The following is a 23371-nucleotide window of genomic DNA, read 5'->3' on the forward strand; positions in this document are numbered from 1 at the left end:
AATTTCCCTGGATAGAAAAATATGGTGTTTGAGGAGCCCTTCCTCTTCCCACTAACATCGACAACCCCAAACCCTGTAAAGAAAACCTTAAGAACTGGCCATTTGCAACAAGTGGTATGATGTCACTTTCTGTAGCATCAGGAGTGATGGTGTGTCTCTTTAGAGGGAATGGAGAGGGACCCCATTTCCTTCTCAATTGCCTACCATGTTACACAACATCAAAAATAACAACAACACAACAAGAATATAAGAATGGAAGCTATGGCCATGTGGGGAACATTAAAACCCAGAATGGCTTGAATTTTTTGTCCAAAACTCGCGGACACAAAACTTAACAACAACAACAAAAAGCGACTGTTCCAAAAACATAGATGATGGATTAGAAAGCATGCAGCGACACGGAGAGATTTGGTGAGAAAATCCTTTTTAAAACAAGAAGACTTTTTTATTTATAGTGGGTTGGTAAAGGGAGTGGAGGAAGGAAATGAAAAACATGTTAAGGTATCAATCACATTCAGAGAATGCCAAATACTATCAATAGCCAATCTAACTTCTGTTAACTATTTTAGTAGAGCCTTGTGTTCCAGAGAACATGTAGAAATGTTGGTCTGAGAGAAAGATCTGGGCAACCTCTTATTTTTAATGGCATCCTTGTGGTTCTATTAAAACATGATTAAAAGCATTGTGGGAACTGACTATTGCTTGTCCAATGTGTTGTCAAAGGCTTTCATGGCTGGAATCACAGAGTTGTTGTGTATTTTCCGGGCTGTATTTATTTATTTATTTATTTACAGTATTTATATTCCGCCCTTCTCACCCCAAAGGGGACTCAGGGAGGATCACATCACACATATAAGGTAAACATTCAATGCCTTAACATAGAACAAAGACAGAGACAAACGCAGCTCCGAGCTGGCCTCGAACTCATGACCTCTTGGTCAGAGTGATTTGTTGCAGCTGACTGCTTTATCAGCCTGCGCCACAGTTCCAGAATATTCTCTCCTGACGTTTTGTCCACATCTATGGCAGGCATCCTCTGAGGTTGTGAGGTATATGCAAATAAGAAACCCCCCCCCCCCCATCTTTATCAACATCTTGCATTTAAATGATAAAGGAGGTGGATCACTGTAGCTGGTAAAACCATTAATGGGCTGATTGCGTGAGATACTCTTAAGGCTAGAGTTGAGTTTCATCAAAGTGTTGTGTCACACTGGGAAAACGATGCATATGAAAATATATTAGGAAATAGCTTTCAAAGGGAAAGCACAGCAAGGTGGTGTTGATGGTTATGGTTAACAAGGCTACTGTTAACTTTACTTGTAAATAAAAGTGCTATTTTTGTGTGATGTGTAGGTGTCCCCTACTTTAATTTTATTATTTCTGGAAACCTCATGTGTTGCCTCATGTGTACCAATGTGAGTTTTAGAAATGCATTAAGTTCATAGCTGTATAACATAATGGTCTAGGATGCTTTTTAAAAAAAAACTGGAGAAGTAATTTTAGTTTACAGTGATGCTTTCATGATTATATTGTGAGCAAGTCCCAACATCAATCCTTCTTGGAGCAGACTTCTTGTGATGAAAACGACTTCTAGTGTGTATGCATATGTGCCTTCAAGCCACTTGTCCATTTATGATGACACTGTGGTTTTCATAGGGTTTTCTTAGGAAAGGAAGATTCAGAAGTGGTTTAAACATTTCTTTCTCTAAAATATAGCCTACTGCAGTTGGTATTTGTTGGTGGTCTCCCACCCAATAGCTAACCAGAGCTGGCCTTGCTTGCCTTCCAAGATAAGAGGTGAACTTGTACCTTCGGAATATTTAGACCCTGTACTTTTTATTGGATATTAGGAGACAAAGTACAAACATCACACAAATGTATAGTGAAATAAAATATCATTAGACTGTGCTCTATACTTTATGAATATTTCTTAAATGTAGAGCACAGATATCTACTAATGACACTGGTTCCCAAGTTCCATGGGGATATATTAGCAAGAAAGATGATGTGGGAAGGAATATTAAAGGTTAATAATTCATATAACAATTGAAAATCCAGTATCCTGTGTAAAGTTATTTTACAGTCAAAATGTATACATTCAACTTCTGTTTGAACTGATGGCTATTAAACCCTTGGACAGTATCGAAAGAAATCTTACAGCCTTTAAAAGTTTAAAAAGTATATCACACTTTTTGCATAATGCTGTATGTGGAAACAGAACATGAATAACGAATAAGCCTTGGGGATTATTCTCTTTGGCAAAAAGCCCTAACCTTCCTTAACCCATGTCAAAGAGGCAGAATCACTACAAGCTTTTACAGAATATTTGATGAAGATCCCTCCTAGACTAACTTTCACAGCTTTAAATAATTTATTTGAAACCTCTTGCCAAACATTTTGAGAGGGAAACAGAGGCTGGCACAATCATTCTTTTGATTATCGATCTATCACTATAGGCATCACCTTGGGAAGAAGCATTTATGTGTAAAACTACAGTGCCTCCCAAATAGCAGATAATGTTTCTGGTATGAGGTAGAAGGGCAATTTAAAGAATGTTTTACTTTGTTTCTATGTTAGTAAGGGACACCTTGAATAATTTCGCTTTCAAAATCCTGAGATTTCATCAGGTTTGTATATTACAAATTAGTTCTGAGTTTGTAAACAGTGACTAGTAGATCGTGGCAGTACAGAACCCTTTCATGTGGAGTAGGATATCTGAGGTCTCTTCTACACTGTCATATAAAATCCAGATTATCTGTTTTGAACTGAATTATATGGCAATGTAGACTCATATAATCCAGTTCAAAGCAGATAATGTGGATTATCTGCTTTAATAATCTGGATTATATGACAGTGTAGAAGGGACCTGAGAGAGGTATCCACAGAAGACTTTCATTATAGGAAAGTTCAGTGTCAGAAGCTTCTTCACGGGTATCGCAAGGAAGCATTATTATTAACCAACCCTGATGACTCTGTGAATTAGTAGCCGCTGGTATCTTTCCCCAAATTTCTGAACTATATTGATTGTTGTTGGGTGCCCTCAAGTCATTTCCACCTTATATTAACTCTAAGATGACACTATCACGAGGTTTTCTGGGGCTAAAAGTGTGTGACTTGCCCCCAGGTCTCCCACTGGGTTTTCATGACTGAACAAGGATTTAAATCTTCTTCTCCAGAGCCATAGTCCAGTGCACAAACTACTATGCCATGCTGGACAGCACCAGTATCTTTTGAAATAAAACTTGGGCAGATTAATTGAACTCTTGTCACTAGCTAGAGTGTCCCTCAGACTCAAGATCTCACCATACGGGGCCTCATCAGACGGGGTAAATTTAGCAGCCCACACGTGATACTCCATGCCAGCCATCACATGATGTCATGTGACTTCTGGTAGAGGCCCTGTTGCAACTGGGTTGGAATTATTGTTGGAGGCTTCCTCCACAACATGAGAGGTTTGTGCTGGCTCCAACTGAATCCTCTGCAGAATGACCATGCTTCCCACATCTGATGCAGGGTGACAGATTTGCCCCTCTCTTTTAACTGCAATGCCAGGCAAAGTGGGAAACTTTGCCTGGCCTTTTTGATGAGGTCCCATGTCTGGCCAATGGTCATGCAAGACCATTTTTATAACTTCATTAACATTTATTCTATCCTTACATCTTTTCCACGCTCCTTTCTTACAAGCTGGAGAAAGCAAGAACTTTGTTTTGGAAGAATGCTGATGATGCAGAGAAGGGGGAAAGGGACTAGCTGGGGTGGGGTGGGAAAGTACAAGGAAAGAGCAGGTGATCCATAAAAAACACTTGTGGGTCTAGATTACAAGAGGATTCAAGGTTACTGTTGAACTCTGAGAGTAAGACACAGGGATGGTGAGATGGGCAGCTTCAGAGGAAAATAGTGTTGCCCCCATTAAGCAGATGGCACTAATAGAACTAGCCAGGTCAAAATGCATGGGCAATAACAGAGAACTAAGTACAGTAGAGTCTCACTTATCCAACACTCACTTATCCAACGTTCTGGATTATCCAACGCATTTTTGTAGCCAATGTTTTCAAAATGTCATGATATTTTGGTGCTAAATTCGTAAATACAGCAATTACTGCATAGCATTACTGCGTATTGAACTACTTTTTCTGTCAAATTTGTTGTATAACATGAAGTTTTGGTGCTTAATTTGTAAAATCATAACCTAATTTGATGTTTACTAGACTTTTCCTTAATCTCTCCTTATTATCCAACATATTCACTTATCCAACATTCTGCCAGCCCGTTTATGTTGGATAAGTGAGACTCTACTGTATGTGAATAGTGTAAAAGCTACTGTGAAATGAAAAAGTGTCTTTATGACTGTACAGCCCACAACTGGACTGTTAATCTTTTGCAATGATCAATCCAGTTTCACTTCTAAAACCTGTTTGAAGCTCCAGTTTGAAAGGATTCATGTAATCAGTGTTATTCAATAAAGCCCTAATTTTGATTACCACCACTCAATCATCTTTTCCAATAGGTGAGAGACAGGGTGACAGTTTTGACCATTGCTTCATTTTTCTCAGCAAGCCGTTAACAGTTGCCTTTATTACTGTTTCCAAAAGATATTTCTTGCATATTAGATGTTAGTTTCTTCAGTTACCCTGTGCTCTTTTGGCTGACTTAGGCCCCATCTAGCTTACCAAAGGAAAATAGTGCATGAGATGCATTCATGGTTGTTCCTATTCCAAAAACTTTGTTCAACATGCATCTGAAAAAAACAGATAACATAATTCTGGTAGAACTGTAGTTTGTAGGGACCCTTTCATACCACATGATTATAGCACTATGATTCTGCTTTTGTGCCATGATTCCATCTTATGGAATCATGGGATTTGCAGTTTAGGGAGGTACAATATTTAGGATTCTCAGACAGAGAACGCTATTGCCTCATCACACTGGTAACCTAAAGATTAGATAAAGACTGAACCCTGGGAGTTAAAGTGGAATGATAGTGCTATAACTGTGTAGTGTAAATAGGTCCCAGGTCAAAACAATTCCTCTTGTTTGGCAATGCCAGAGGACATCTTAAAAAAGAGTGGAGACCCTACATTGACCAGGGGATTGGACCTAGTGGGCCATGAGGCCCATTCCAATTCTATAATTCCATGAAATCTGGGATAAAATAGAATTGTCTGAGTTTTGCCCCAGGTCTCCTTGTCACATTGCAGTGGATTTTGGAGTGCATGTGTTTAAATGCCCAGTTGTTGGGACTTCTAAAATATTCTTGTCTGAAATGATAAATTGAGTTGCTTTTGTATTATTTATTTATTTACAGCATTTATATTCTGCCCTTCTCACCCCGAAGGGGACTCAGGGCGGATCACATTACACATATTAGGCAAACATTCAATGCCTTTTAAACATAGGACAAAGACAAACAACATAGCTCTGAGCGGGCCTCGAACTTATGACCTCCTGGTCAGTGATTCATTGCAGTTAATTGCACTGGCTTGCTCTCCCGTCTGCGCCACAGCCTTCTATCTTTCTCTTGAATGTCCTCACATTATCCATATCTTCATTTATGTGATTTGTAAGAATTTTTAAATTCTTACTATGGAGCAAATGGTATCAGGAATTTTAACATATACTACTAAATGTGACCAGCCACATATTGCTGTGGCATAGTCTGCTGGTTTTGAAAAAAAGTAATGAAGAAGTGGTGGTATTTAATATATGTTATATGCTTGTATATATGTACAGTATGCATAAGGTTGTGTGTGAACTGCAACTCACATCATGCCTGGTTAACGCCTACAAACTCCATCAGTATTTAGAGTATGTTATGTTGGGCAAGTTTGGTCTAGATGCAGGACTGCTGGGGTTCAGTGTGGTCTCTGGCTGTAGGGTAAACTTGAACTTCCAGTATGGTGAATCAGTCATCTCAAACCCCTTCAGTAGCGTATTCCTCTGTTTTCAGAGTGTTGTTCTTTATTTACTGTCCTGGTTTTAGAGTTTTTTTTTAATTCTGGGAGCCAGGTTTTGTTCACTTTCAATTGATTTCCCTAGGTAGGAATCAGCCAGGCAAGTGTGGTTTATATACCTGTAGAATAATATCCAGCATGAGAGAAAGAACTTTTGTCTGTTGGAGGCAAGATTGAATGCTGCAATTAGTCACCTTGATTAGTATTTAATGGCCTTGTAGCTTCAAAGCCTGGCTGATTCCTCCCAGAGGCAATCCTTTGTTGGAAGGTGTTAGCTGGCTCTGATTGTTTCCTTTCTGGAATTCCTCTGTTTTCAAAGTGTTGTTCTTTATTTACTCCCCTGGTTTTAGAGATTATATTGTCCTGTATTATTATACCACAGTAATTATTATATATTATATTTATAATCTTATATTATCTGCTTAGAACTGGATTATATGAGGCCCCTTCTACACAGCTGTATAAAATCCACACTGAACTGGATTATATGGCAGTGTGGACTTAAGATAATCTAGTTCAAAGCAGATACTGTGGATTATCTGCCTTGGCATTCTGGGTTATATAGCTGTGTGGAAGGGCCTTGAATCTACACTGCCATATAATCCAGATCAGATAATCTGTATTTTATAGGACCCTTAGGCCTCTTCCACACAGCCCTTTATCCCAGAATATCAAGGCAGAAAATCTCACATTATCTGAGTGTGGACTGAGACAACCCAATTCAAAACAGATATTGTGAGATTTTCTACCTTGATATTCTGGGATATAGGTCTGTGTGGAAGGGCACTCAGTGAACTCTGCATATCCCCTGGGTGCCATTGTGGCTGAGGGGGTCTCTATGACACAAAGTGGGCAGGGCCTAAAGGGGGCAGGGCCTACCCTTCTGACTGGTAGCCATGGGGAGAACGGCTCTTCCTCATCCTCCCTCCTCCCCGCCACTTTCTAATTGTAGGTCTATGTATTCCCCTGTGTGCAAGGAGGGAGGGAAGTCCCTCCAAGAAGAACACCCCTGGCAGCTGGCACTCTCTCTACCTGCTCCTCTCCATGTGCTGGGCTCCCCCCCCCTTCAGCTGTAAACACAGTCACTCCCCTCAGGGCAAGTGCAGAGAGTAAAGGGAAAAGAGGGGAGCGTACCATTCAGGCAGAAGAGGGAGGGGGAAAAGTGAGAAATAAATATAGGCCAATACGTTTTTTTGGGGTTTTGTGATGGCCACTCCCTGGGAAGTGATGAGTATTGTGGCCAAATTTGGTGTGATTTGGCCCAGTGGTTTTGTTGTTTATTCTGTTCTAATTATGGACATTACATTATGTCTATGAGCATGTCTTATCTGAACGCAAGAACAGTATGATGCGGTATCTAAAAAGCCAATGCAATTCTAGGCTGCATCAATAGAAATAAAGTGTCTGGACTGAGGGAAGTAGTAATATCACACTATTCTGCTTTGGTCAAACCTTACCTGGGAGACTGTGTCCCTTTCCGGGCATCACAATTCAAGGAGGATATTGACAACCTGAAATGATCCCCCAAATGGTACAAGGTTTGGAAACCATGCCCTGTGAGGAGCAGCTCAGGACCTGAGTTTGTTTAGCATGGAATATAGAAGATGCTAGGTGACATTATAGCCATGTTTAAATATTTGAAAGGATGTTATATCGAAGATGGAGCAAGCTTGCTTCCTGGTGCTTCAAAGATTAAGAAAGGGAGCAACGTATTCAAACTACAGGAAAAGAGATCCCAACTGAACATTGGGAACACCTTATTGACAGCAAGACCTGCTCAACCAGTAAGAAATTAGTGGAGTTTGCTTCTTTGTAGCTTTTTAAACAGAGGCTTTGATTGTATTCCAACGTGGCAGAAAGTTGGACTGGATGACCCTGGTGGTCTCTATGATTCTTTAATATTTTTCACTGAAATCATTTCAACTTGTAATGAGTTTTTAAATTCAGATTTACACTGATTTTTTTTTTAAAAAATAATGCTTTCACATTTGCATGTGAGCCATGAAAAAGCCAATATACTACAGAAATCATACTTTCCACATTTGTCATCTTGAAAGACTGCAGCTGTTATCATAATCTTTTGTTTACACTCCATTTTTTGCATAGCCGACGTTTGAATATTTTCCTTGAGAAATTTATCATTGCCACTGAGTATAGCAGTTCTCAAAATACGTTGGAGAAATATCACCTAAATATATTACTTTTATTTAGGAAACTACAGTATTTAAAAATGCAAAAAAAAAAAATCACCGAAGCCCAGGTGCTATTTCTTTTAAGCACATATTTCCTTTGAGACTGAACAGGAGACATTTTAGAAATCAAAGGAAGCATGACACAATAAATGTTCATCTTTCTCGGATGACTGTTTGACGCTGCCACTGCACAAAACCATCCATTTACATTCCTATCCCACAGGAATCAAATGTTGGCCGTAGAAGCAGAGTGTTGTATACTAGCTGATGTTATTCAGCAGAAGATGTAATCCATTTGGAAACAGGTTATCTGAGGTTGCTCAGCATATGCTATGGACTATAACTCCCAGATTCCCTGAGCTCTTAAGAGTTGTTGTTCATAAATGTAATTTTTATGAATTCTTGGTAGTCTTCTGTAATATTTCAAGATATCTAGAAATCACTGATTTCTCAACACCCTGCAGATAATACGGTTGATCAGAATCACATAAAAATTACAACTGGCAGAGTCAAGACTCATGACTTCAAGGTTTGAATAAGAGCGAGCACATAGGTAAATCCCATTGATTAAAGGTGACAGAACAGTAGGATTTAGGTTTATATATACAGTATAACCCCTGTATCTTCCGGGATCTGTAACCAGACTTTGCAAAATTATGGGCAATAGAAAATCTTATTGAATGAACAACTTCTGGAGGAAACGTACAATAGAGTCACACCGGAGAAACTAGGAAATGCCTAGATATGACAAGTCCCTACATATCACTAGGTTCTCTGGTGCTACTCTATGGTCAATTTTCAGCAAAAGTATATCATATAATCACCTGGAAGAACTAGAAAATGTTTACAAAGGATACATTTTGTCAGAAGCAGTTAAATGAAACTGCAGGCATTGGTCCCAAAGATATGGTCATGCTTTATTATCTTATCCCATTGTATCCAACTGGATGTAAACTTTCCATCATCATGAGCAGCTAGCTTTGTGTATTAAAGACAATGTATTTGTTACAAGAGCTTCCTTCAGGGACTTTTCAGTGAATATTCTGCAAAACTGTAATATTGTGAAACTGGAAAAAGTTGTGAACCAAACTGTTCTGGGTAAGTGATAATGTTTCCTTTTAGATATTGAAACCAATCTTTGTTTTTGCCAAGTGGAGATTGATACTCTCCGTGCCAATCTAAGTCTTCTTGCCAAAATGTAGCCTACGGTATTGATTCACAGCAGAGATATTTTGGCAGAGGACTATATACTCACCTAGGCCAAGTTTGGTATGAGGCCCTTTTTTCTGGCATTAATGCATATTGGGACTCATCCAACAGGTATAATATGAAAATGCAGAGTAAAGAGAAGTTCTACTTATTGAGTTGCTTCCTGCATTTCAATCAGAAAAAGAAGATGGCAGCAAGCCTTGGCGTATACATTTCTGGTGATGTGCCATTGCTACTGCACAACTGAAACATGCTCTTAATAAGTACTTAATTGATGAATGTTGGTGAAATATACATATATAGTAAAATGTAGATAAAATTCTTATTAATGCTATTCATCCCTCTTTTATGCAGGGTGGATTGCTATGCTGGGAGCAATATGGCTTCTTGTGTTAGCCAACATTCATGATTTTGAGATGATTCTGAACCGAGTGGAATGGGCAACACTCCTTTTCTTTGCAGCACTATTTATCTTAATGGAGGTAAGAAGAAGAATTTTTAGAAGTCCCTTTAATTTTTGCCTCCTTAATCTCAATTTAATACAGGTGCAAAAATGAGAATGAGATAGTAGGTCTTTTTTTGGAAGACAAGACTGCAAAATGCCATTAGAGTCAGCCATACATATCAGTGAGTTCTGCATAAGCCAACCACAACTTGAAAATATATTTTTAAAAAACCTCCAAAAAGCAAGCCTCAGAGATGTATGTCATTTTATATAAGAGACATGATATAACTACACCACTGTATGTAATGGAACTTGTGCATCCACAGATTTCAGTATCCACTCTTGTGTGTGTGTGTGTGTGTGTGTGTGTGTGTATCTAGAACCAAACTCCACCAGATGCAGAGTCTACTATATACTTAAATCACAGATGCATGGAATCTTTCCTTCTCAGAATAGATTTTTGATTCCAGTACAGGTTCAATATCCCTTATCTGGAAATCTGAAATCTAAAAGTGTCCACATTGGTAGTTGAGAAACTGACATCTTTGGTTTCTGATGGTTTATTCAGTCTAGACAAACTTTGTTTTATGCACAAAAATATTTTAAGATGTATATAAAATTAACCTACATGTTAGATGTGGGTAACATCTCCAAGGCCCCATCTACACCGCCATATGAAACTGCATTATATGAGTCCACACTGACCATATCATGCAGTTTCAAACTGCATGATATGGCAGTGTAGATGAGTCTCAAGATATCTCATTATGTATATGCAAATATTCAAAAACAAAACAAAAACTAAATCTGAAATCCAAAACACTTTTGGTCCAGTGCACTTTACATCTTCAGTACTCAGAGTAATCACTGTTACTTTCCATCGTCGCTGTTTAGTAAAAAAACAAAAACAAAACTGTAAACATGTCTCAGGATCATTTGTTTGAATATGTCACATAAGCTATGGGCTGCAGAAGACCTTGGGAAAATATTACTGTGCTATCAAGTTTCTATTGTCAAGGATTTGGCCTGCTTGCAAAATTTTAAAAAATGTATTGAAAGTGAAATTTCATCTTGCCTTATTAGAATATGGAATGAGGATAAGATCCAGGCTAATTGAAAACCAGTCACTCTAGTTCAGAAACTGTGGTTATCCCTGGAAAGTTTTTCTTTCCCAATTTTTCTGTTTGTTTTTGGTACACCAGTGCATGGAATATCCCACTGGAATAATTAATCTCACCAGGGACATCTAATTCCCTGCCATGCATGAATGCAGAATAAGCACCTTTTCTGGTGCAATTTTTTTCATGCTGGAAGACACTTTCTCATTATGGAACATAGTGAATAATTAAATACATTCATTTTAAAATGATTTACTTATCATATTAAAATTAATTTTTAATTAATTAATTTAATGAATGACATTAAGTTCAGTTTAATCTCATTTAGTATTCTCTGATTGCACTTGAAAAGTTATAACACAAATCAAAAGCTTTTCTGAAACTTCAGTCTACTTTTGAAAATAACACTGAAACCTCTGTAGGGATCAACCGATCAGCATTAATGTTGTATTCTTGTCTCATCACATGTGGAAAAAAAACATTCTAGGACACTTCTGCCCCAGTTCACCCTTCGAACCCCATGCTGCCCATTGGATGACATAAGGTGACTTCTGGTGGGGTTCAGTGGGTGAACTAGGGTGGCAGCGTGGAAGGATTCTGTCACCGCCAATACAGAAACCTCCCTGTGTTCTGTAAGGAATAATGAGGCTTTCACGGGTGTCAGCTGCATGGCAACACTTCCCTGCGTATGATGGGCAGGTGTCAGCTGTTGGCTGGGGTGCCAGGATTGCCCCACTGTTGCCCAGATTCGCCACAAAGGCTGGTGAATAGACCTTATACATTTGATGAGGTTATCAATTTCCTATAAACTTGGTATGAATCTCTTATTTATATTGATCAGTCATTGGATTCTTTAGCCAAGGAGCTAATAAATACATTCTTATTTGGTGGACTTCCTTTAACTAAAAAAAGTTATCTACATTAACGATCTCACATAATCCTTCTGAGAATTCCTGCTTTCTTTTAGGTGGCCTAATTACGGAGAAAGAATTTGTGTATTTGTTGGAAGTATATTTTCTAGCATTGTAATGTATTCATTTCTATGTATGGATTTACATGTAGTGTGTAGAAAGTATAGAATATATGCCATAGATTCTTTTTTAAGTTGTAAATGATAGTAACAGTGACTGGAATACTACCCAAGACACATCTGTGTTGACTACTTAATCTGTGATGAAACCAGCATAGGAGGAAATGATTCCACTGTGCATATGTTTATAATGCAAGCCCTAGGAGCAGTTCAGGGGCTAGATCTTGTTTACATGCAGGGCCGGCGCTAGGTAATTTCGCTTTGTAAGCGAACCTAGTGGCTGCGCCCCCCCCGAAATTGTGCCCCCCACCCCTGCACATACTGGCTTCGGCGGTGGTTTCGGCAGCGGCGGCAGCGGCTTCGGCGGCGGCGGCTTCGGCGGCGGGGAGGACCATCGCCTCCCTCCCAGGTGAAGGCCTTCCGCGTTTGCCAAGGAGGGAGGCGATGATCCCTGGCACAGCCTCCCTCCTTGGCGAACGTGGAAGGCCTACCTGAGGCCTAGCTTTTCTTGCAAGGTCTCGCGAGGACTCGCGAGACTTCGTGAGAAAAGCTAGGCCGCAGTAGGCCTTCCCCGTTTGCTGAGGGTGGAGGCAGCGGCGGGACCATCGCCTCCCTCTTCGGCAAATGCGGAAGGCCTTCACCTGGGAGGGAGGTGATGGTCCCGCCGCCGCCGCTGCCGTCGGCGAATGGGGAAGGCCTACTGCGGCCTAGCTATTCTCACGAGGTCTTGTGAGTCCTCGCGAGACCTCGCGAGAATAGCTAGGCCCCAGATAGGCCTTCCGCATTCGCCGAGGAGGGAGGAGGCGGCGGCAGCGGGGACCATCGCCTCCCTCCTCAGCGAAGGCCTCATCTGAGGCCTAGCTCTTCACTGAGGAGGGAGGTGATGGTCCCCGCTGCCGCCACCGTCTCCCTCCTCAGTAAATTTACACGGGGGCGCTGTCGAGGCCTCGACAGCCCCCCCCTCCTTGACGTGCACCCGAAGTGGCTGCTTCAACGGCCTCCACGTTGGACCAGCCCTGCTTACATGCACCAAAGAGACTGACCTCAAACTGGTTCCAGGATCTGCAACATCTGTGGCTTGACTGCTATGGATAATGTAGGGTTTTTTCCTAACTGTTCCCTACCAGAATGTGCTTGTCCAGATCAGCGCTGCACAGCAATTTGTATTCTGCAGAGTTGATTTCACCATACAATGTGGTTTCACTACAGCAAGCTTATTAAGGGCTGTCTTTTTGGACTATGCCTTGACCTTGCTCATCTCACTGCACATGCATTATATAAACACCACACTTTCAAACTTCCTTCAAACTGCATTAAATGGTCATTGTAGATGTGTCCTTAGTTAAGTATACTTGTTTTAGTATGTTATGATTGTATTTGTAAAGTTATAAAGTTGTAAAGGTATGAAGTAAAAGTTATAAAAATGAAATGGGATAAATCCTCCGCATCTCTCTTTCCCCCCAATATGAAACCTAAAATGGCTAGGTAGATACCCTTCCCTTAATGCAAACAGCAGAATGAACAGTGTAATCCATTTTGTCAGAGTATCCTAGGTGGGGAAAGAACAGCCTCTAGATGTTGAATCAAATTTCCCATTTTTTAGACTGGCTAGGGCTGATGAGAGTCCAAAAACGTAAGAAGAGCAACTGCTGTAGAGGATCTTTACATTCCACTACTATGGGAAAGCATACAGGTATAAGCACTTCCTGTGCTTATTCAGCCAAGTGAGCCAGGCTGGTATTAATCATAACAGCAGAGGTCTTACAGCATCTTACTTTTGTACCCAACATGAGAAAAAACATATTTAGATATTTCTGTCTATTGTCTATTGTGAATATCCTCTCCAAATCTAATTTTCCTCTCAGTGCTTTGACTACACAGCCTTTTGCCTCTGTGGAGATTGTCCCTCCAGCTGAACCACATTCATTCCTTTCAGCCAAAATGTTTTTCAAATGTTCTGCCTAGATCAGATTGCTAATGGTTCCCAGTTGTGGTGTTGTTTTCAAAACTATGCCTTGCTGAACATTATTCACTCCCTGACTTAACAGGGAAATAGAGAAAGAAACTTCAGCAGGTTGGGGCTGTTGGGAATTAAAGTTATTAAAGTTATTTTGGAGATTGATATTATTTTAGAAATATCCGTCTTGCATATCTCCTCTATCTTTCACACCACTTTTGACATGTTTGCTCTTTGTTTTCGGTACTCTTCAGACATTTGATGGAGTGAAACAAAGTTCCCATTTACACTGACATTAGAATGCAACTGGAGACTGGTTTGGGAAGAACCGGTCTTGCTGCATGGATGATTAGATTGACAGGTCTGGAACTGGACTGAGGCCAGGTGGGTGATTACATTCACCATGGAACTGCAAACCACTTTGAGGGGGTTTTTCTCCCATTTCTGGGAGAGATGAGCATTAGTGATCCAGAGGCGTAGGAGATAAAAAGGAAGGTGTTTGTCAGGACTGGAGGTAATTAATTACCCCTCCCTGGGTGTTATGTAGCCCCCGGATAGCTAGCCATGCCCTTGGGGCATTTTCTGGCAGCCTCCTTGCTCCCTCTTCCAAGTTTTATAAAGTGCTTCAGCAAGAATGGGTATCTACAATGCACTCTCCATTTTGTGGAGCTGAATTCATGCTGGTGTGTGGGATACACTGGGATCTGTTGCAAGGCATTAAGACTTTTCTGCAACTTTATTTAATGTGCTATAGACCCTTAAATCCATGCTGCAGCATTCATTGGCTGTGTGTTTTGGGCCATCATGGTTTTGAGTTGTCTTGGATCCACATTGTAGTGTCAGTAGATGCATCCAAGTGAATTTCTGCCAGCCAATGTTTTCTGGAAAACTTATTGTGAAGGGCACACTATGTTGACATTTAGGACTTCATTAGACTAGCATTTTAAAACAGGTACTCTCACATTAGTGTTTTTTGCCTCCTGCAGAATTTTGGGAAATGTAGTTTAGGATGGGGCCTTTGCAATTCTCGGTTAGAGAGATCCTGGCCTTCCCAAACTACATTTCCCAAAAGTCTGCAGGAGGCAGAAGTTGTCAAGAATGTGGGGGTGCCCACTTTAAAATGCTATTCTGATAAAGCCCATAGCGGCAGTTTGGATTTGCCAGGCTAAAACCTTTTTATTCAGGCAGACATTTAAGGATGAAGGTTTTAAAGATCCAGTCAGGGAGTGCTGTGGTTTTTCACTTTGAATATGTTTTAATGGTTTAATAGTTTTAAATACTGTTTATATTTAATTCTGTTTTAATGTTTGCATATTTGTATATTTTAAATTGTATGTTGATACTTTTATGTTAAGCTGCTTTGATTCTTCTCCAGGAGAGATAAAGTGGGGTATAAATAACAACAACAACAACAGCGACAATAATGGTGTTCAACTTGCATTTCTGGACCACAGCTTCCACAATCTGTATCAAAAGTCACCAGCAGTCATGCTCACTGGAGATGGGAGAAGGCATGGTCAAACATGTCCCCAGGGCATCACAAAATATACATTTCCATAAATTAGGAGGATTTATCATGAAATAAAAGTTTTCCTACTCTGGTGAAACACCAGTGAAGTGGACCCAAATAGCTGGATAAAATGTATTAACTGATCTACTTTTACATAATCAACATATGAAAAAAGATTTTCATTGGCCTCGGGTCTAGACCAAGACATTTTGATGCACCTCAACATCTCTACATAAAAGTGAGAACCACTCCTCATAAGTACCCAAAGTCATAAAAATTATTTTGGTACATGAAATAGAATATCTCACAACAATTTCTTTTAAGCGTGGCACTAAAAACACAGTAACAGCAAAAATACATTTTCTTCCCTTTCATGACATCATTGTCTCTCAGACTTCATTGGACAGGGCAGGCTATAAATCAAGGAGAGTTTTACCTCTCAATATACTGCCCCAGAGAACAAGTAATTGGAATTGGTCAGGTAGCATTGTGGAAGAATTTGGTACGATTTTCCAGTTGACAATTATGTTTCTATGAGTGATTTGAAGTAATGTAACATGACCTAGAAGAGCACTGATTTCAAAATGCGTTTGCATTATTACCTTTTGATTAACTCTGGTTCCCAGTGCAGGAAATAAAAATAAATGTATTTTCTGCCATGATTTTTAATCTTTTAAGTTTTCTTACTATGTTTCATTTGTTGTTGATGTGAGCTGACTAGGTAGCAACTTTTGTACACGTTTTATTGCTTAGCCCATCGGCTGTATCAAAACATTTAACACATAGACATACATACAACATACAACCCACGATACAACAGAAGTTAAAATAAACAAGCTGTTAACAAGATCCTGTTCGGATCAAATATCTGCATTACCTTTACAGTTTACCCCAATTGATTCCAAATATGAAGTTCTCAGCTGTGTTGCTTTGAATAGGAAAAGGGCTGGGGTAGCAACTTGTTTTGTGACTTACTTATGCAAAGAAGGGTATTTACAGTTACTCAACTACCTGTTATTTCCTGGGTTGCATCAAATCAACAGCCTCATTGCATATTTATTTATCTGGGACACAAATTTAAAAGTTTTAGTCAATTTATCACTAAATTCTTGCTATGATTCATGCCATTTCCCTTCAAATATTAACATGTCTTCTTGTCTAATGAGATGAAAACAGAAGCAAGGCAAAAATTCTCTTAACCCACATTAATTGAAACTTTTAAATGAACACTGATGCTCTAATTAAATTAACTTTACATATAAGTGCTATTACAATATAAGCCCTATGTTAAGGTCATATTGAATGAATCACATTCTGTCATTACAATCAGAAATTAGGAGTGGAGACAGAACAACTCCATATTTAGATATATTTTTTTAAAGCTAGACCATGTCAAAGAAGTTGGTTTTGAGGATGCTCTGTGCCAGTTTTGAGCCAGATATGAAATGGTTTCTTTGGAGGGTCTGAAGATTCGACAGCTGATTTCTATTTTTGTTCCATAAACTCTGCTGAGGTTAGATATGCTAGTAAATTTCCCAATTATTAATGTCTTTCATGAAACAGTTTGCTGCATTATGTCAGATTGTTTTAGTATATGCTGTACAAGGTATTTGAAGTCTTTATTATAAACTCAACATTTGGCCCATTTTAGGTTACAAAGTTCCTAAGGTTTATTCGATTTACATTTGGTTATGTGAGAAATGGAAGGGAGGAGTATATAGACTGATAATAAATGTGGGTGGTTACTGGGGAGATGAGAAAAAAGGCTTACAAGATGCAATCTACTTTTCTTCAACATAAGATTTTAGAAGAAATCTGGGAAGGAGAAATGCTTGGAAATATGGGGAAAATATGTACACTTGAACAATTGAATTCATTCCTATTGTTGTTGACATTATCTTTATTCAAATATTTTGATCTAGTTATTAATTAATAGTAAAATAAATCCTACTCCTAGGAAAATCCAGAATTATGCTGCTTTTCAAGCAGAAGCCATATTAATAGGTTTGGAGACTTCACAATCCTAGAACGACATCATGAGACTTCCTGGAATAAATACACGTGTGTATGCAAGCCAGTAAAGTGACTCAAATATTTTCCTCCTTGAAAACTGAGGTGTGTTTGTACATGTCTGTGTGCATGAATGCTGAGATTTGGGTGTATGTACATGTGTTTCCTCCCCACTGAGCCAATAGTGGATATAGCCTTTGGGGCTGAAAATGTATCAAATCTCTAATTCAGATATATAGTGAACTATTTTATTTACTTCTTTTAAACCAGGCTTTGGCTCACCTTCATTTAATAGAATACATAGGAGAACAGACAGCTTTGTTAATAAAGGTATGTTCATAATTTTCTTTCACTCAATTTCTTTCATTCCGCAATGGGCTTCTAGTGTCAGCCTTCTAACGGTTTTCTGTATCTCCTCCAGAATCTGTTACTAATGCCTATGCTCACAGGGCCTTGGGGTGGGGGGTGGGGGGTGGGCTTAGTCATAATGACTATAAGTTATCTCCATATTTATAAATCATGTACGAGCAGACCGAGGGCCTTTCTACATGGGCTACAAATCCTGAAATGGGCCAAAAGTCACTCCTAAGCATCTAAAAGACATCTAGGGACTTTCTGTTCCCACTGAGGAGAAAAACTGCTTAACACTTGCTTTTTCCATGCTAGGAAAAATTGGGGAATGCTCTGAAACATCTCCCTCTTCTTTCCCCTCTCCTTTCTCCAAGTTGTGAGGATGCCTTTGCTGATATCAGCACAGGTGCCTTTGGAGCTCTGTGGCCATTGCTGCAGTGTCAAAGCATGACAAGGGTGGCCATTCCATGGGAATGAATGAGGTTTGGTCTGACTGAATGGCCAGGACTCCATCTTGCTGCTGCAGTGAGATGACATCAGGCAGTGCAGCCACCACCAGGGCTGGTCTGGAGGATTGCCACTCTGGACCAGCCCACATTAAGTGCCTGATGAAGATTGGTCCTATGAGGCAGGAAAGGGTCTTTACACTTCCGTCTTGCTTATGGACTTTTAGTCTGCATTCACCAATATAGAAAAAAAGGATTCTGGATTACATGGACCTTTCATGTGCATCTAAACAACAATTCTTCTTTAAATGTATTTTTATTGAAATCTTTTAATACAATGCTTAAAAACTGGGGAAAATCACATTTTGGGGAAGGGGGATGTACTGGTAAGAGGAGGGTGGTTAGGGAGGGGGCACTTCATGCAAGAGGAGGGAGGGGAGAGGATAGATCTTAAATTATTTAGTCACGGGGGCCAGAATCGTTTTTGCAAGAATCTGGAGATCAAACCAAGTACCTACAACAGACCAGTGGCTGATAAAGATAAGTGATATAAAGAATATGGACAAGCTGACATTCCTAATGAAGAAACAACAAGGAAACCCAATAAAAGAAACAGATTGGTCAAATTTCGAGGAATACATAAGACAAAGAATGCTAGAATCAGAGGAAAAGAAATAGAGATTAGAGCTCTTGGAAGAGGAAAAAGGAAACACCCAAAAGTGATCAGGACACTCGTCATAAGAGGAATGGTCATCTGATGATGAAATCTGCAGAGTTAAACAAATGAAGAATACACACTCTTAAATCATTCCACCTCACACTCCCTCCCTTTCTAAACAACAATTCTTTATTCTGTTTTTTTTAATCCCATACCAAAATAGTGGCTCAAATTGAAAGATGGAGCTTACATGAAATCACTGAATGAAGGCAAAGTTGGCCACTTAAGCTTTCATAGACTTCTCCAAGAGTCCAAATTATGAAGATATCATAAATGTACCTCAGGTAAAAGATATTGGCATGTTGTGGTACCATGTGTGCACCCATGGCAGTATCCTTAACCCGAAAGTGAAGTAGTTATGTGTGAGAACAAAGTGGTGGACCTTGGTGGCTAGATCTGCTACGGTTCCATCTGGAATTGTATTCCTGACAGGTTGTAGTCCACCCTTGTGTGAGATGTTGGTTTATAGGGTTTCCAGATTTATAGTGGTTATGATGGTTTTCTCTGGAAGGTAGATATATATTGTAAATTATATTTCTCAAATCTCTTGCGAAACATTTTAAATCCCACTTTCTCTTAGGCCACACAGCTGGCCTAAACCCCAGAGTTTTGTGGGGGGTGGGGGTGGTGGTGTCCAGATACTCATCAGGGTTGGGCATTGGCACTGCCAGCCTCCCTCTCCCTTCCCTCCATTTCCCCCTGCACTTACTGGGAGAAGACTCCACAAGGCCTGAAAACCTTTTCCCTCTGCCCCCTCCCTTGGAAGAGCCAAAAGAGGGTTTGGGTAGGGAATTTCTGCTCCAAGGCCCTCTGATGGATCTTCTAGGGCGGAGGGAGAGAAGCAAAAGCAGCAATTCTGCATCCAAGGAAGTCTCCGGTAAGTTGAGAGGGAAATGGGTTGCCGAGTGGCTTCCCTCTGCGGTAGCCCCGTTGTTACGAATGGAACATGGAGAGGCTCCCATGTTAATGGTGCAGTATCATAGGACTCTGCCACCCCAATTGAGCCCAGTAGCCCTGCCAAAAATGAGGCCACATAATGTAATGGGCAGCATGGGACTCTGTGGCTCAACTGGATGAGAAGCGTCATAGGATGCTGAAATTTCCTTGCGATGAGGTCAAAAGAAACTTGAGAGGATGTGGTAGATAGATTTTTAACACATCCTAGGTTTGAATAATTGTGATATCAGACTGAGTGGGTAATTCGTGCTACTATTTTACTATCCATAATATGAATAACATGCAAAAATGTTGATAGTCCTGTGTCTTTTATTCATCTTTCTTTTCTTTTTTTTAATCTTAGAATTATGAGCAATTTTTTTTATCTTGCAACCTTATGCTTTGTAGCAGTTTTTGAAACTCTGGACTGATATATGGAGAAAACCTATGCAATATTTGCTCTAGTTGTAGAAAGAACTCTGCATTTGATCATTCAGTTGCAAAATAATATATTTCAAGAAAAAAGACAGTTCTTATCTAACAATTGTTTCTTAATGCCAGGTGGTGCCAGAGGACCAGCGTTTGACAGTTGCGATCATTTTAGTCCTTTGGGTCTCTGCTCTAGCATCATCTCTAATTGACAATATTCCATTCACTGCTACAATGGTAGGTTGCATTGCCTTCTTTTCTTGCTGCTAAGAACAAGAAGTAAGACTGTCATATTAGTGGATACCTGGGTCATTATAGGTTTCCTCCCACATTTTAGTTTACCTTTTACAGAACTATTTTGCCTATTCAGTCCCTTTGTTGCCAAGGAGTCCCCTTTGATAGTGTTCTGAGAAGAGAATTTTTTTTTTAAATTGTAATGTACTGTATACATTTGAAATGCCTTTGATGCCAGCTTGGTGCCTCTCTATTCTGGGCTACCTTGGAAAGTTGCATATAATTGTGCTGACTTTTGGTACTTTTAGTTCTTTCCACCTCAGGCTTAAGATCAGACATGTAGGCTATGCCATCCAAGAAATGCAATATTAGGCAATGGAGAGAAGCAAAAATAAATATTTTTTAAAAAGAGAAGACACTGTAAAGAGTTTTAAAAGACCACTGCTTTAATCATTGCTAAGAAAGGACTGGTTGCCCCATAAAATCAAAGACTCTCAAGCATTAGAACTTTTAAGAGCAATATGTGTTTGGAAGAAGGAAACCAATTTGTATACCTATTAAAGATTTATTGGAGATGGTCTGATGCTACAGAAGGATAATTTCATATTGTATGTGGGAAACTATGCCACATTTAACACAATGGTATAACTGAAGCAAGCTTTGTTGAAGAATCTTTCCTTTGCTACAAATACAAGTTGTGTTGTCTTCCAGCATGCAAATCAGACCATGGGGAACTACTGGTTGAACCATAATTCCAGGCATCTCTAGCTAGTTTGGTTACTGCCATGCTTGTAGGGATTTTGGCATATGTTGTCCAGAAAGTAATGTTTCCAGGCTCAGGGCAAAATCTAATGTCAAAAATGACCAGCATAATTTAATTTGACATGCATAGGTAATAACTGAAATGTCTCCTTTTTTTTGCCATGTTGGGACTAATGTTAGAGTTGGCCATGTGGGAGAAGTAGGGATTATGCTAGCATTTGATAAATATTGTCTGTCCCAGCATTTTTTTTAGTTGGAGTGTTGTTTGCCATATTTGCCAAAGTAAAAATACTCTTCAAATGAAAAAAAAAGCTTTGATGGTGGCCATAGCTGCAGAAAAAAAAATCGCAAGGAGAGCATCTTTGGATCATGTTGACTGTCTCTTTTCAACATATCCATGAATAGACTTGAAGCAATTGCTGGATCTTTTAGAAGCACCTCAAATGAATTAAACATCAAAGTACTGTGTCAAGATCAGCTCTGGTGGTTCCTTCAGCCATCTACCAAAAATAAAGTTCTGACATGAACATAACCACAGCTACCTTTACAATGCTCTTTTTCCTATTTACAGGTTCACAGTTGGTATTGTAAGCTAGGATAAATGTGGCAAATCCCATCAGATGTGATTGAACTTTAATTAAATGTTTTTTGATATTTCCACTGATTTCTTTGCTGTTGAGGTTTAAAATCCAATGTATTTGATTAAAACGTCTGCTTCTTAGCATCATTAACTTCATAGTCAGGGTGTTCTGCCCCCAGACTGTTATGCAAAAAAATCCTTATTCTCAACATGTCCTTAATTTTTAATAAGCCACTATTGTAGGCTGCATATGTTGAGCCATCTGTTTGTACTTTTCTTATTACAAGGGCATAGATTTTTTTTACATTAAATTAGTCTTTCATGCTTTCTACTCTTAATGCAGTGTAATAAACCATTTTGCCAATTAACCCTTCACACCACATATAATATGCTATGATTATGTGACAAAACAGTGTTGTATGGGAGGAAAGGTTGGTGGCTTAGTGATATAGTATGCTTGAGGCCTCTCTGATATAATTTTTCTTGTTGTTATATATTCTTTTGTTTTTTAAACTATCACTATTACAAATTGAATGTTGTTTTCACAACCTTAATGACAAAAAGTATTCAGAGCTCACAATGAAACCAGTGATATATCACCTCTTAATATAGATAGTGCAAACTGTTAATCCAGATAAATGCCAGGATGGCTCAATCAAACAGCTTGCAAAGGGAAAGCCCTTTGACAGTATCCAAGAAGCTTACTTATGAGCTTCTCTGAAGAAAAAGTCCCGTAGCACCAATGCTAATACTAAAAAGGACATGCATCTCCTTTTCAATATGCTGTTTGGAGAAATTCTGACATTTAGTTCATGCTCCACCTTTTCCCAGCTATCAGGAGTGGAACTTATTGGAAAAATGAATGATATGGTATATGAAAGATCTTTTTCCTGTGAGGAACAGAAATAAATATCTACTATCAGGAGTGCTGAAGAATGGTTTGAGTTGGTAGGGTCAGTAATAGCAGGTAGCTTCTTTTTTCTTCACTTTTAATGAGTTTTATGTGACAACGCTTACACATTTTCCATTTTAATTCTAAATTGTGCTATTGGCTTTTCAGATATGGTCCCATGTTTGAAATATAATTTCACTTTATTTTGCAGTTGGGAACCCATTCATGCTATAGAATTACAGTTACTATCATTTCATTTTAACTACAATGGTTCCATCCTATGGAGTGCTTGGATTGACAATTGAGACATTTAGAACTGGCCAGTGAACTCCAGTACTATACTCCAGTACTATAAATCCCAAGGTTCAATCAGATGGACCCTTGGCAATTAATGTGGATTGATATAGCTATAATCACATTGTTGGAAAAGGTCCCAAGCTAGATTTGGAAGCAGTACTGTATTGCTTTTAGGTGGCGAAAAAATGTGAAAGGAAAAATACAATTTCATCATAGCAAATTTCATGTTGTCTTGCTCCCATTGCTACAAAAGGAAGAAAAGATTGAAAGCCAATGACAATGGAAATTACATTGACAAAATAGC

General features: G+C 39.3%; 1 protein-coding gene across 1 annotated transcript in view; it reads left to right on the top strand.

Annotated features, from left to right (window-relative positions):
- Positions 1 to 23371, top strand: part of oca2 (OCA2 melanosomal transmembrane protein) — a 279317-nt gene that overhangs the window by 172718 nt on the left and 83228 nt on the right. Inside the window, exons 19-21 of the mRNA XM_008107105.3 lie at positions 9707 to 9834; positions 17693 to 17752; positions 20435 to 20539. Of these exons, the coding sequence (XP_008105312.1) occupies positions 9707 to 9834; positions 17693 to 17752; positions 20435 to 20539 (293 nt within the window). The remainder of the gene's footprint in view (positions 1 to 9706; positions 9835 to 17692; positions 17753 to 20434; positions 20540 to 23371) is intronic.

The sequence above is a fragment of the Anolis carolinensis genome, chromosome 3, assembly GCF_035594765.1.
Source record: "Anolis carolinensis isolate JA03-04 chromosome 3, rAnoCar3.1.pri, whole genome shotgun sequence".
Lineage (NCBI taxonomy): Eukaryota > Metazoa > Chordata > Lepidosauria > Squamata > Dactyloidae > Anolis > Anolis carolinensis.